This window comes from Leptodactylus fuscus, chromosome 9, assembly GCF_031893055.1.
Source record: "Leptodactylus fuscus isolate aLepFus1 chromosome 9, aLepFus1.hap2, whole genome shotgun sequence".
Taxonomy (NCBI): domain Eukaryota; kingdom Metazoa; phylum Chordata; class Amphibia; order Anura; family Leptodactylidae; genus Leptodactylus; species Leptodactylus fuscus.
The window spans coordinates 11,700,447-11,716,799 of record NC_134273.1 but is presented as its reverse complement, the minus strand read 5'-3'; the positions used below and the strand labels follow the sequence as shown (position 1 = coordinate 11,716,799).

The following is a 16,353-nucleotide window of genomic DNA, read 5'->3' as shown; positions in this document are numbered from 1 at the left end:
GAATTGGTAACGTCCTGTTGTCCGTACCTCCGATATTCCAGAACAGATCAGTCTCCGGAGCGTTCCAGAAAGGTTTGTCCAGACGGGTAAAGCATAAAAGAAGACGCACGCAAGCGCACCATCCTCTGCCTCTCCCGTTGCGACATTTACCTTGCTAGGTCTCTATTTCCTGCTCCCAATCTTGACACACAGGAAATGCCAGGAATCACTAACAGAGTGGCTGCCGGGTTTCGAAACAGGACCAGGAAGTCAAGACCCTAAATATTGGAATGTGAACAATGGGGGCGGGAGGGGGGGTTACTGCTTTTTGCTTTTAACCCATTCCAAACCTATCTGAAAATAATGCCCACTTGGGCAGTGGGGAACTGAGCACAGGTAGGGGGAGTGCGGCTGTGTATGGTGGTAGGGTAGGTCAAGGTGTGGGAAGGGATAAAGGGCTGCCGGAAGGGAGGGAAGACGCTACAGTCCCTATATACTCATATACATAGCTATACATAGACAGGTGCCCTTTAAGAAGACTCACGAACCTGGTGTCAGACTCCTTATCCTTGACCATTTCTGGTGATCGCTCCTTACATAAGCTTCAACCTTTCATCAACTTCTCACCCAGAAAAGCAGCTTAACTCCCGCTCGCAACGTACGCTACACCGCCCTATTTATATACCCTATAGTGCGCAGCTTCTTAAAGGGACCTCACACTTATAGGAGTCTGACTACAGTGACCCATCAGTCTATTGCTCCCTCTTATCACTAATGGGATTACAGACAGGAAATCAATGGCAATCCCCACCCCCCTATAGCACTTAGTATACGTCACATTATATAGTGAACTCACACTCACCTCTCATATAATCATACGCTAAACTCACACTCACCTCACATATAATCATATGCTAAACTCACACTCACCTCTCATATAATCGCCATCGTCTTTCCATACACTGGTCTCACACTCACCTGTAGTATGGCGAACTCACACTCACCTCTCATATAATCATACGCTAAACTCACACTCACCTCTCATATAATCACCATCGTCTTTCCATACACTAGTCTCACACTCACTTGTATTATGGTGAACTCACACTCACCTCTCATATAATGACAATTTTCTTTTATACACTGAACTCACACTCACCTGTAGTATGGCGAACTCACACTCACCTCTCATATAATCATACGCTAAACTCACACTCACCTCTCATATAATCACCATCGTCTTTCCATAAACTGGTCTCACACTCACCTGTAGTATGATGAACTCACACTCACCTCTCATATTATTACCATTATCTTTCCATACACTAGTCTCACACTCACCTGTAGTATGGTTAACTCACACTCACCTCTCATATAATCATACACTAAACTCACACTCACCTCCAATACACTATGGATATCAGCAATACTTTAAGCTCACACTCACCTCTGAAATAGTGATCACCAGCAACAAACTCAGCTAATACTAACCTCTGATCCACTAGGGTCAGCAGTGACACAGTGGACTCACACTCATCTCTGATTCACCATGCTCACTACTGCTATGGTAAACTCACACTCATTTCTTATACTGAGGATGCAATCATCTCTCGTACACTGAGCTTACACTCACCTGTAATATTCTACACTCACCATCCATATTGTGACAATCATCTAACAAACCTCGCACACTCACGTCGCATACACTGAGCTGACACACCTCTCATGCACTAATCTCGCACACTCATCTCATACATTGAGCTCACACACCTCGCACACTCACATCTCATACATTGAGCTCACACACCTCGCACACTCACATCTCATACATTGAGCTCACACACCTCGCACACTCACATCTCATACATTGAGCTCACACACCTCGCACTCACATCTCATACACTGAGCTCATCCAGTATACATAGATAATAAGACCACAAGGCGACGGGTCTTGTGCAACTGGTTTTTTTTAACTAAAATTACTTCACACTCACCTTTCATACATTCAGCTCACTCTGTTTAGTGTGAGTTCACACTTATACAATGACCACGCACTCACCATTCACACACTCAATTCCATACTACTCCATATCACAAAGTCCAGGAAAATAGATGTATACTACACAATAGTACGGTACATAAGGAGGACAGATGGCAGTGAGTGCACAGACCGCCACCACATGTGTACATCAGACCGAGGCCACTAACAGGGCGACACTCACCTCTCATTCTTTTAGCTCACTTCTGGTACACTGACTGTCATCCAGCTCACACTCATCTTTTGTACTCTCAGCTCACCATCGTCTCTTTTACACTGAGTTTACACTCACTTGTAATTCTTTAAATTGACTTCAAACCTCTTACACACTGAGCTCACACATTTTCCTTCCTTACTCACAGATTACACTCCCCTATCATACACTCAACTTACAGTATTTGTGCTCTCAGCTCACACTCACCTCTCATACACCTAGCTCATCAGCCCACACTCACTTCTCATACACCTAGTTCTTGTACCCTCAGCTCACACTCACCTCTCATAGCCTAGCTCTTGTACCCTCAGCTCACACTCACCTCTCATACACCTAGCTCATCAGCTCACACTCACCTCTCATACACCTAGCGCTTGTACCATCAGCTCACACTCACCTCTCATACACCTAGCTCTTGTACCCTCAGCTCACACTCACCTCTCATACACCTAGCGCTTGTACCATCAGCTCACACTCACCTCTCATACACCTAGCGCTTGTACCATCAGCTCACACTCACCTCTCATACACCTAGCTCTTGTACCCTCAACTCACACTCACCTCTCATACATCTAGCTCTTGTACCCTCAGCTCACACTCACCTCTCATACACCTAGCTCTTGTACCCTCAGCTCACACTCACCTCTCATACACCTAGCGCTTGTACCATCAGCTCACACTCACCTCTCATACACCTAGCTCTTGTACCATCAGCTCACACTCACCTCTCATACACCTAGCTCTTGTACCCTCAGCTCACACTCACCTCTCATACACCTAGCTCTTGTACCCTCAGCTCACACTCACCTCTCATACACCTAGCTCTTGTACCCTCAGCTCACACTCACCTCTCATACACCTAGCGCTTGTACCATCAGCTCACACTCACCTCTCATACACCTAGCGCTTGTACCATCAGCTCACACTCACCTCTCATACACCTAGCTCTTGTACCCTCAGCTCACACTCACCTCTCATACACCTAGCTCTTGTACCCTCAGCTCACACTCACCTCTCATACATCTAGCTCTTGTACCCTCAGCTCACACTCACCTCTCATACACCTAGCTCTTGTACCCTCAGCTCACACTCACCTCTCATACACCTAGCGCTTGTACCATCAGCTCACACCCACCTCTCATACACCTAGCTCTTGTACCCTCAGCTCACACTCACCTCTCATACACCTAGCTCTTGTACCCTCAGCTCACACTCACCTCTCATACACCTAGCTCTTGTACCCTCAGCTCACACTCACCTCTCATACACCTAGCGCTTGTACCATCAGCTCACACTCACCTCTCATACACCTAGCGCTTGTACCCTCAGCTCACACTCACCTCTCATACACCTAGCTCTTGTACCCTCAGCTCACACTCACCTCTCATACACCTAGCTCTTGTACCCTCAGCTCACACTCACCTCTCATACACCTAGCGCTTGTACCATCAGCTCACACTCACCTCTCATACACCTAGCTCTTGTACCATCAGCTCACACTCACCTCTCATACACCTAGCTCTTGTACCCTCAGCTCACACTCACCTCTCATACACCTAGCTCTTGTACCCTCAGCTCACACTCACCTCTCATACACCTAGCTCTTGTACCCTCAGCTCACACTCACCTCTCATACACCTAGCGCTTGTACCATCAGCTCACACTCACCTCTCATACACCTAGCGCTTGTACCATCAGCTCACACTCACCTCTCATACACCTAGCTCTTGTACCCTCAGCTCACACTCACCTCTCATACACCTAGCTCTTGTACCCTCAGCTCACACTCACCTCTCATACATCTAGCTCTTGTACCCTCAGCTCACACTCACCTCTCATACACCTAGCTCTTGTACCCTCAGCTCACACTCACCTCTCATACACCTAGCGCTTGTACCATCAGCTCACACCCACCTCTCATACACCTAGCTCTTGTACCCTCAGCTCACACTCACCTCTCATACACCTAGCTCTTGTACCCTCAGCTCACACTCACCTCTCATACACCTAGCTCTTGTACCCTCAGCTCACACTCACCTCTCATACACCTAGCGCTTGTACCATCAGCTCACACTCACCTCTCATACACCTAGCGCTTGTACCCTCAGCTCACACTCACCTCTCATACACCTAGCTCTTGTACCCTCAGCTCACACTCACCTCTCATACACCTAGCGCTTGTACCATCAGCTCACACTCACCTCTCATACACCTAGCGCTTGTACCCTCAGCTCACTCACCTCTCATACACCTAGCTCTTGTACCCTCAGCTCACACTCACCTCTCATACACCTAGCTCTTGTACCCTCAGCTCACACTCACCTCTCATACACCTAGCTCTTGTACCCTCAGCTCACACTCACCTCTCATACACCTAGCGCTTGTACCATCAGCTCACACTCACCTCTCATACACCTAGCTCTTGTACCCTCAGCTCACACTCACCTCTCATACACCTAGCTCATCAGCTCACACTCACCTCTCATACACCTAGCGCTTGTACCCTCAGCTCACACTCACCTCTCATACACCTAGATCATCAGCTCACACTCACCTCTCATACACCTAGCGCTTGTACCATCAGCTCACACTCACCTCTCATACACCTAGCTCATCAGCTCACACTCACCTCTCATACACCTAGCTCTTGTACCCTCAGCTCACACTCACCTCTCATACACCTAGCGCTTGTACCATCAGCTCACACTCACCTCTCATACACCTAGATCATCAGCTCACACTCACCTCTCATACACCTAGCGCTTGTACCATCAGCTCACACTCACCTCTCATACACCTAGCTCATCAGCTCACACTCACCTCTCATACACCTAGCTCTTGTACCCTCAGCTCACACTCACCTCTCATACACCTAGATCATCAGCTCACACTCACCTCTCATACACCTAGCGCTTGTACCATCAGCTCACACTCACCTCTCATACACCTAGCTCATCAGCTCACACTCACCTCTCATACACCTAGCTCTTGTACCCTCAGCTCACACTCACCTCTCATACACCTAGCGCTTGTACCATCAGCTCACACTCACCTCTCATACACCTAGATCATCAGCTCACACTCACCTCTCATACACCTAGCTCTTGTACCCTCAGCTCACACTCACCTCTCATACACCTAGCTCTTGTACCATCAGCTCACACTCACCTCTCATACACCTAGATCATCAGCTCACACTCACCTCTCATACACCTAGCTCTTGTACCCTCAGCTCACACTCACCTCTCATACACCTAGATCATCAGCTCACACTCACCTCTCATACACCTAGCTCTTGTACCCTCAGCTCACACTCACCTCTCATACACCTAGCTCATCAGCTCACACTCACCTCTCATACACCTAGCACTTGTACTATCAGCTCACACTCACCTTATAATTTCAGCTCACCTGTTACACACAGCTCACACACATCCCTCATACTCTTACCGTAATTCACAGTTCTCATACTCTGCTCACATCATACACTCACCTCATATTCTCAGTTCACTGACGATAGACTCACCTCACACTCACCCCTCATAAACTCAGCTCACACTCATATCTTACACACAGCTCCCACTCACCTCATCCTCTCAGCTTCCATACACCCCTCATACTCATCTCACACTCACCTCATCCTCTCCGCTCACACTCGGCTCTGTCATCTTCTCCCTCCATGCCCAGCATCCCGCCTGTCTGAGCCCCGCAGTCCTCCATCTCCTCCCGGCTCCCTTCGTCCTCTAACACAGCGGTTACCTTCAGGATGCCGGCCATGTCCTCGCCGTCCCAGGATTCCTCCGGCACGATCAGGCGGTCGCTCCTTCCAGCTCAGCCCGAGAAGCGGCCATCCGTGGCCGGGTACCGAGCTCCTGCTTCCCGGCTGCGGCGCCACCTCCCTCCCCGCAATGAGAGCCAGTGGCCTGGAGCCAGCGCGGCGCCTCCCCCGGTCACATGGGGCTCGGTGTACCCCCTGCCCACTACTAGTATATATACAGCGTACCCCCTGCCCACTACTAGTCTATATACAGCGTACCCCCTGCCCACTACTAGTATATATACAGCGTACCCCCTGCCCACTACTAGTATATATACAGCGTACCCCCTGCCCACTACTAGTATATATACAGCGTACCCCCTGCCCACTACTAGTATATATACAGCGTACCCCCTGCCCACTACTAGTCTATATACAGCGTACCCCCTGCCCACTACTAGTATATATACAGCGTACCCCCTGCCCACTACTAGTCTATATACAGCGTACCCCCTGCCCACTACTAGTCTATATACAGCGTACCCCCTGCCCACTACTAGTATATATACAGCGTACCCCCTGCCCACTACTAGTATATATACAGCGTACCCCCTGCCCACTACTAGTCTATATACAGCGTACCCCCTGCCCACTACTAGTCTATATACAGCGTACCCCCTGCCCACTACTAGTCTATATACACTGTACCCCCTGCCCACTACTAGTCTATATACAGCGTACCCCCTGCCCACTACTAGTCTATATACAGCGTACCCCCTGCCCACTACTAGTCTATATACAGCGTACCCCCTGCCCACTACTAGTCTATATACAGCGTACCCCCTGCCCACTACTAGTATATATACAGCGTACCCCCTGCCCACTACTAGTCTATATACAGCGTACCCCCTGCCCACTACTAGTCTATATACAGCGTACCCCCTGCCCACTACTAGTCTATATACAGCGTACCCCCTGCCCACTACTAGTCTATATACACTGTACCCCCTGCCCACTACTAGTCTATATACAGCGTACCCCCTGCCCACTACTAGTATATATACAGCGTACCCCCTGCCCACTACTAGTCTATATACAGCGTACCCCCTGCCCACTACTAGTCTATATACACTGTACCCCCTGCCCACTACTAGTCTATATACACTGTACCCCCTGCCCACTACTAGTATATATACAGCGTACCCCCTGCCCACTACTAGTATATATACAGCGTACCCCCTGCCCACTACTAGTATATATACAGCGTACCCCCTGCCCACTACTAGTATATATACAGCGTACCCCCTGCCCACTACTAGTATATATACAGCGTACCCCCTGCCCACTACTAGTATATATACAGCGTACCCCCTGCCCACTACTAGTATATATACAGCGTACCCCCTGCCCACTACTAGTATATATACAGCGTACCCCCTGCCCACTACTAGTATATATACAGCGTACCCCCTGCCCACTACTAGTATATATACAGCGTACCCCCTGCCCACTACTAGTATATATACAGCGTACCCCCTGCCCACTACTAGTATATATACAGCGTACCCCCTGCCCACTACTAGTATATATACAGCGTACCCCCTGCCCACTACTAGTATATATACAGCGTACCCCCTGCCCACTACTAGTATATATACAGCGTACCCCCTGCCCACTACTAGTATATATACAGCGTACCCCCTGCCCACTACTAGTCTATATACAGCGTACCCCCTGCCCACTACTAGTCTATATACAGCGTACCCCCTGCCCACTACTAGTCTATATACAGCGTACCCCCTGCCCACTACTAGTCTATATACAGCGTACCCCCTGCCCACTACTAGTCTATATACAGCGTACCCCCTGCCCACTACTAGTATATATACAGCGTACCCCCTGCCCACTACTAGTCTATATACAGCGTACCCCCTGCCCACTACTAGTCTATATACAGCGTACCCCCTGCCCACTACTAGTCTATATACACTGTACCCCCTGCCCACTACTAGTCTATATACAGCGTACCCCCTGCCCACTACTAGTATATATACAGCGTACCCCCTGCCCACTACTAGTATATATACAGCGTACCCCCTGCCCACTACTAGTATATATACAGCGTACCCCCTGCCCACTACTAGTATATATACAGCGTACCCCCTGCCCACTACTAGTATATATACACTGTACCCCCTGCCCACTACTAGTATATATACACTGTACCCCCTGTCCACTACTAGTATATATACACTGTACCCCCTGCCCACTACTAGTATATATACACTGTACCCCCTGCCCACTACTAGTATATATACAGCGTACCCCCTGCCCACTACTAGTATATATACAGCGTACCCCCTGCCCACTACTAGTATATATACAGCGTACCCCCTGCCCACTACTAGTATATATACAGCGTACCCCCTGCCCACTACTAGTATATATACAGCGTACCCCCTGCCCACTACTAGTATATATACAGCGTACCCCCTGCCCACTACTAGTATATATACAGCGTACCCCCTGCCCACTACTAGTATATATACAGCGTACCCCCTGCCCACTACTAGTATATATACAGCGTACCCCCTGCCCACTACTAGTATATATACAGCGTACCCCCTGCCCACTACTAGTATATATACAGCGTACCCCCTGCCCACTACTAGTATATATACAGCGTACCCCCTGCCCACTACTAGTATATATACAGCGTACCCCCTGCCCACTACTAGTATATATACAGCGTACCCCCTGCCCACTACTAGTATATATACAGCGTACCCCCTGCCCACTACTAGTATATATACAGCGTACCCCCTGCCCACTACTAGTATATATACAGCGTACCCCCTGCCCACTACTAGTATATATACAGCGTACCCCCTGCCCACTACTAGTATATATACAGCGTACCCCCTGCCCACTACTAGTATATATACAGCGTACCCCCTGCCCACTACTAGTATATATACAGCGTACCCCCTGCCCACTACTAGTATATATACAGCGTACCCCCTGCCCACTACTAGTATATATACAGCGTACCCCCTGCCCACTACTAGTATATATACAGCGTACCCCCTGCCCACTACTAGTATATATACAGCGTACCCCCTGCCCACTACTAGTATATATACAGCGTACCCCCTGCCCACTACTAGTATATATACAGCGTACCCCCTGCCCACTACTAGTATATATACAGCGTACCCCCTGCCCACTACTAGTATATATACAGCGTACCCCCTGCCCACTACTAGTATATATACAGCGTACCCCCTGCCCACTACTAGTATATATACAGCGTACCCCCTGCCCACTACTAGTATATATACAGCGTACCCCCTGCCCACTACTAGTATATATACAGCGTACCCCCTGCCCACTACTAGTATATATACAGCGTACCCCCTGCCCACTACTAGTATATATACAGCGTACCCCCTGCCCACTACTAGTATATATACAGCGTACCCCCTGCCCACTACTAGTATATATACAGCGTACCCCCTGCCCACTACTAGTATATATACAGCGTACCCCCTGCCCACTACTAGTATATATACAGCGTACCCCCTGCCCACTACTAGTATATATACAGCGTACCCCCTGCCCACTACTAGTATATATACAGCGTACCCCCTGCCCACTACTAGTATATATACAGCGTACCCCCTGCCCACTACTAGTATATATACAGCGTACCCCCTGCCCACTACTAGTATATATACAGCGTACCCCCTGCCCACTACTAGTATATATACAGCGTACCCCCTGCCCACTACTAGTATATATACAGCGTACCCCCTGCCCACTACTAGTATATATACAGCGTACCCCCTGCCCACTACTAGTATATATACAGCGTACCCCCTGCCCACTACTAGTATATATACAGCGTACCCCCTGCCCACTACTAGTATATATACAGCGTACCCCCTGCCCACTACTAGTATATATACAGCGTACCCCCTGCCCACTACTAGTATATATACAGCGTACCCCCTGCCCACTACTAGTATATATACAGCGTACCCCCTGCCCACTACTAGTATATATACACTGTACCCCCTGCCCACTACTAGTATATATACACTGTACCCCCTGCCCACTACTAGTATATATACACTGTACCCCCTGCCCACTACTAGTGTATATACAGCGTACCCCCTGCCCACTACTAGTATATATACAGCGTACCCCCTGCCCACTACTAGTATATATACAGCGTACCCCCTGCCCACTACTAGTGTATATACAGCGTACCCCCTGCCCACTACTAGTGTATATACAGTCACCTTCTGTTGTGCTAACATACCAGACCATTAAAGGGATTCTACCATTAAAATCAATTTTTTGCTCACTACCACGTAGGAATAGCCGTAAGAAAGGCTTTGTGTCTCCTACCTTTAGATGTCTTCTCCGCGCTGCCATTCGGTATATAATCCGGTTTTCTTTGGTATGCAAATGAGTTCTCTTGCAGCACTGGGGGCGGGCCCAATGCTTTGAGAGAACTCTCCAGCGCCGCCTCCGTCCTCTTCACCCGTCTTCTTCCAGCGCAGGCTTCAAACTTCTAGGCCTCAGGCAGAGCCGACTGCGCATGGCCACAGGCCACAAGAAAATGGCCGCTTACTTGAGAACTCATTTGCATACCGACGAAAACTGGGACTTCTACCCATTCTAGATAGTCACCGGAGCGTAGGGAGGATGACATGGACTGCAGGGTGTAAAGTTAAATCAAGTGTCTTACCTTCCCCTACTTTCTCTTTTGCAGAGCTGTCCTGGTTCTACGCTAAGTTTCCTTCTTCTTTAACTTGTCACTTCCTCTCTCCTCCTCTGAGGTTTGCTGGGTAATCCCCCTGCTTAGCAGTGGGGCTATGGTATGCTCCGCATATGTTTTAGGTGGACACGCCTCCTCCATCGTCCTCCCCCCTCCCCCCCTGCTAGGGGGGCGGGGTTTTGATTTGGTACATCCCGGATGGTCTTAAACTGGGACAGGCGGCCATTTTATCCTCTCCGGCTGCCTGTCACCGACGAGTTGCCCACCTTCCTTCCCTTATGGCGGTGGTTTACTCGGTGGGATTTTATTAAAATAAAAAAAAAAATGTAATTCCGGTTGGGTTTTTTCCGGGAATGACCGAGGTGTTACTGTCGGCAGCTCTGTTGGTTTTGGTTTTGCTGTTGAACGCAAAAAATAAAAAACAATACTGGTTATATTTGGTTTTGCTTACGGGAAGATCGTTGGCCTTGATTTTCGTATGAGCTGCTTATGGTCTCTTTTGTTTTGCAGTCAATCCGCGTTTCTTGATGTCAAATCACAGCCGGCGTGCGGTACTTCAAAGGAGATAAGGGCCGGAAGCGGGGACGGGCTTAGCTCACCGGTTTATTGACAATACCTCTACAGTTGTTTTGATACAGTTAAATTTGCATAATTTTGCATAAACAGGTTATTGATAACATGGTTAATTATTAACCCCTTCCCGACATGCGCCGTAATAGTACGGCGCATGTCGGGTCTGTAACTAAGCAGTAGACAATCGGCTCTAATGCCTCCGATCGGTCCCCGGAGGCGCCATTTTCCCGGCGGCGCATGGGCGCCGCCATTTGGCCTGGGATCGCCGGCTCCTGGAGCATGGCATTAGTGATCAGACCCCCTGGGGTTCAACACCCCTAGGGGGTCTAATAAATGCAAAAATAAAATAAAAAAAGTAAAAAAAATATAAAAAGTATTAAAAGTTCAAATCACCCCCCCTTTCCCTAGAACACATATAAAAGTAGTTAAAAACTGTGAAACATATACATGTTAGGTATCCCCGCGTCCGAAATCGCCCGCTCTACAAATCTATAAAAATATTTTTCCTGTTCGGTAAACGCCGTAGCGGGAAAAATAGTCAAAAGTGCCAAACCGCCGTTTTTTCACTGTTTTGATTCCGATAAAAATTTGAATAAAAAGTGATCAAAGCAATAACATTTCCCGAAAACGGTAGAACTAAAAATTTCACCCGACCCCGCAAAAAAAGATGCCATATACATCCCCGTACACGCACGTATAAAAAAGTTACGGCTGTCGGAATATGGCGTCTTTTAGAAAAACATTTTTTTAACACAGTTTTGGAAATTTTTTTAGGGGTCAAAATGTAACTAAAACCATATAAATTTGGTATCCCCGGAATCGTAATGAAACACAGAATACAGGGGACATGTCATTTTGGTTGCACAGTGAACGCCGTAAAACCAAAGCCCGTAAGAAATTCGCAGAAATGCATTTTTTCTTCAAATCCTCCCCCATTCTGAATTTTTTTCCTGCTTCCCAGTACATTATATAGAATAATTAATGGTAGCATCATGAAGAAAAATTTGTCCCGCAAAAATTAAGACCTCATATGGCTCTGGGAGCGGAGAAATAAAAAAGTTATGGGGTTTAGAAGGAGGGGAGTCAAAAACGAAAATCAAAAAATGCCATCGGCGGGAAGGGGTTAAAGCCGTGGCCACCACTCGCCCACTTAAAAGAATCTACAGTGTCTTGTCTTTATTTCAGGTGAATCAAAAAGGGGGAGGGAAAAGGTTGGTTTGGGTTTACTTCATCCCTGCAGTCTACAGCAATCAGAGGGGGATTCGGCGCTCCAACCAGTATAAAGATATTCTGTGTTTATCTGGAAACAGTCAGCAAGCTGCTTCTGACAGATCTTCATATAATTTGGGCTTTGGGTACATAAGGGTGTCCTGTTGTTGGTCTTATCAGCTCAATTAAAAGGGACATTTTAATTACCTATTGCAAGATTTCGGTATCCACAAGCTACCTGGTGTCAACCTGCTTGCTGATGGTTTCCATACTGTAAACTCTTTCTTACTATACCGTATAGATACAAATAGCCTGACAATCCTCCGCTCTGCAGACGCGCCGGCGCGGCAGCTTCCATGTCCTGTATTTTCTGCCTCTCTGACATGATACGTCCAGCTCTTACCGATACGGCGGCGATGATTTCTTCTCAGTGTCGAGGATTATTATTGGTGCGTTTTATCATGAACATATCTCCTGCTGCACACACGGCTGACGGCAGATACCGCCGCCGTGATAGACCGCGCTGCCACGACTGACATTATCGCTGCTTTGCATCTTTTTTCCGTATTTTTTTCAGATGCCGCTTTGCTTTTCTCGTTGATGGATTTATCTGTTATTGCATTTTTCAGCTGGAATAATACGGTCACTTAGATATGGAAGCCACGGAACAGCGAGGAGCGCGCGGCAGAGGCGCTCACTAATATATTACTATAGGAGAAGATATCTACTAGACCCCCAGCCCCGGTCCCTTCACCAGCACTGATATAGTCTGACAACCACATGGAGATAAAACACAGCGGAAGAACGGCAGCTTGTATTGTTATTTTACTGCTTTTCTGCTGCAGATTTCATTTTTGCCGCCGCACTTCCCCAAATCACACACATGTGGTACCTGCATTTGTCACAGACACCAGATGTACCCATTCATTGAAATTCAGGTCTGCAAAAAAACAGCACCTTCTTTATTTTCAGAGATGACTACAGGCCAGGGTCGGACTGGCCTGCCGGTGTACCGGGGAATCCCCCGGTGGGCCCCGACTCCCGGTGTGCATTTTTTCAGATACATTGGTCAGGGGCCCTGACCAATGCATCTGCATACCTCCCGTGCCCACACATCACTCACTAACCGGGAATCCGGTACAGGATTCCTTGTTAGTGAGTGATAGCTGCTTTCAGCGGTATGTACAAATGTACTTACCACTGAAAGCTGTCAGTCGGGCTGCGGTCGCGCGGACCACAGCCTACACTGACTGCAGAATGACCTCTGCCCTGATGACTGACGTCATCAGCACTTGCAGCCAGAAGATGGAGGAGGACGCGCGGCTGCTCTTCGTGGGACGTGAGACTTAAGGTAAGTTTAATACTCGGGGTGTGGGGGGCCCACTGTGGGGCAAACAATACTGTGTGTGGGGGCCCCCACTGTGGTGCATATAATACTCTGTGGGGGCCCAAAATGTATTATTTAATACTGCATGGGGAGGGGGCCACTGTGAAGCATATAATACTGAAGGTGTGGGGGTATGAAACTGGGGGCAGAGATGGAGGTTGGCGGATGAAAGGGGGCAGAGATGGAGGGGTATAAGAAACTGGGGAAAGAAATGGAGGGGTACATGAAACTGGGGGAACAGATGGAGGTCGGCGGATGAAAGGGGGCAGAGATGGAGGGGTATAAGAAACTGGGGAAAGAAATGGAGGGGGGACATGAAACTGGGGAAAGAGATGGAGGTAGGCGGATGAAAGGGGGCAGAGATGGAGGGGTATATGAAACTGGGAGCAGAGATGGAGGTCGGCGGATGAAAGGGGGCAGAGATGGAGTGGTATATGAAACTGGGGAAAGAGATGGAGGGGTACATGAAACTGGGGAAAGAGATGGAGGGGTACATGAAACTGGGGAAATAGATGGAGGGGTACATGAAACTGGGGAAAGAGATGGAGGGGTACATGAAACTGGGGAAAGAGATGGAGGGGTACTTGAAACTGGGGAAAGAGATGGAGGGGTACATGAAACTGGGGGAACTGATGGGTTCACCTCCCTTAGGCTAATTGTAAAAAAAAAAAAAAAAAAGATTATACTGGACAACCTCTTTAAAGTGTCGCACATTAGCAGGTGTATATTAAAGGGGTCGTCCAGGCATAATTTTTTATGGTTTATCCTCAGGATAGGCCAGTGATACCTGATCTGTACGGGGCCGATACCCAGCCCTTGGACTGATAAGCTGTACAGAGCCACTTCTGGCACCAGTCCTGTACACAAAATGGGGCCAGAAGCAGAAAGTTCAGTCTACTGTATATCAGCCGACACCTTCACTGCATCTCAGCATTTATTGAAGTCAGTGGGAGCTGAGCTGCAGTGAAGGCGCTGGGTGGCTAAACAGCGGATGGAGTTTTCTGCTTCTAGGCCTGCATTGTGTAAAGAACAGGGGCCAGAAGTGGCTCCATACAGCTGATGGGACCATGTGTCAGCCCCCTACTGATCAGGCATTTATGCCCTATACTGAGCAAAGGACGTAAAAAAGATTGACATTGATTTGGACAAATCGCACATTTTAATGTTCAGTCTCATGGCGACGCCTCATTTCTGGAAATCCTGTACCTAATTGGTCTTTACAGTTACATGAGGTGCAGGACTCCCAGCAAGAAGGCGCTGGCACAAGACTGAATGGACATTAGCAGTGGACAACAGTGTGCCGGGGACTGATGAGTATGCTTTTTATTTATTTATTTTACACCTCATGCCTTCCACATCGGTTGCTCCTCTGCAGATCAGCTTTCCAGGACAGAGCAGCTACAGGTAATGGTAACAATTCTAGGAGTCACGCTGTTCACTTTCCATCCAGGGTGTTGCAGTAGGTTTAGGTAGTGCGTTGTTCCACATGGTATAATGGGTGAGCAGCATGGCTCCCGACCTGTTATTACCTTTAGCTGCCCTGTCTCGGTACCGCTGGTCAGCAAGGGTCTAGATGGTGGGCCCCTAGAAACAATTCCATTGGTGGGCCCTAGACATCCCAGTCCGACCCTGCTACAGGCCATGAGAAAATGGCCGCTTACAATACTGTGCAAGCGGCCATTTTATAGTGGCCTGTAGGCATGCGCAGTCTGCTCTGCCCAAGGCGCCTTAGAAGTTACAAGCCACCGCCAGAAGAAGAGGCTGAAGATGACGCTGCTGAAGAAGAGGAGGCGGCGCTGGAGAGAGTTCTCTTGCAGCATTGCGGACGCCCCCAGTGCTGTCTGAGCGCTGGGGCCCGCCCCCAGTGCTGTGAGAGAGCTAATTTACATACCAAGAAAAACTGGGATAGTAGGCGAACGGCGGCCCTGAGAAGACATCTAAAGGTAGCAGAAGACTAGCCTTTCTTAAGGCTATTCCGACGTGGTACCTACAAAAAATTGTGTCTGACTGATAGGATCCCTTTAAAGGGATTCTATCATTAAAATCACACTTTTTTCTTGATTGCACATAGGAATAGCCTTAAGAAAGGCTAGTCTTCGCCTACCTTTAGATGTCTTCTCCACGCTGCCATTCGGTCGAAATCAAAGTTTTCTTCGGTATGCAAATGAGTTCTCTCGCAGCACTGGGGGCGTCCCCAATGCTGCAGGAGAATTCTCCAGGGCCGCCTCCATCTTCTTCAGGAACAGCCTCTTCACACGTCTTCTTCCTGAGTTGGGTACAAACTTCTAGGCCTCGGGCAGAGCTGACTGCGCATGCCCACAGGCCACAAGAAAATGGCCCCTTGCACAGCTTACGGTGTAAGCAGCCATTTTTCTTGTGCCCGCGGGCATGTGGCTGCAGGGCCCGGTGC

At 48.5% G+C, this 16,353-nt stretch overlaps 1 protein-coding gene and 1 long non-coding RNA gene across 3 annotated transcripts in view; both read right to left on the bottom strand.

The window, feature by feature from the left end:
• ST6GALNAC3 (ST6 N-acetylgalactosaminide alpha-2,6-sialyltransferase 3) overlaps nucleotides 1–6,131 on the bottom strand; it is a 161,087-nt gene extending 154,956 nt beyond the window's left edge. Inside the window, exon 1 of one of the 2 annotated variants that reach the window (XM_075287806.1) lies at nucleotides 5,991–6,131. In XM_075287806.1, the coding sequence (XP_075143907.1) occupies nucleotides 5,991–6,008 (18 nt within the window). In that variant the 5' untranslated portion in view covers nucleotides 6,009–6,131. The remainder of the gene's footprint in view (nucleotides 1–5,990) is intronic. The other variant, XM_075287807.1, reaches the window with a different exon arrangement.
• LOC142218850 (uncharacterized) lies at nucleotides 2,307–5,667 on the bottom strand. Its single transcript, XR_012717474.1, has 3 exons — nucleotides 5,625–5,667; nucleotides 5,370–5,399; nucleotides 2,307–2,449 (listed from the first exon to the last, which is right to left on the bottom strand). It is a non-coding gene; the product is annotated as an uncharacterized LOC142218850 (long non-coding RNA).
• Nucleotides 6,132–16,353: the final 10,222 nt, after the last annotated feature.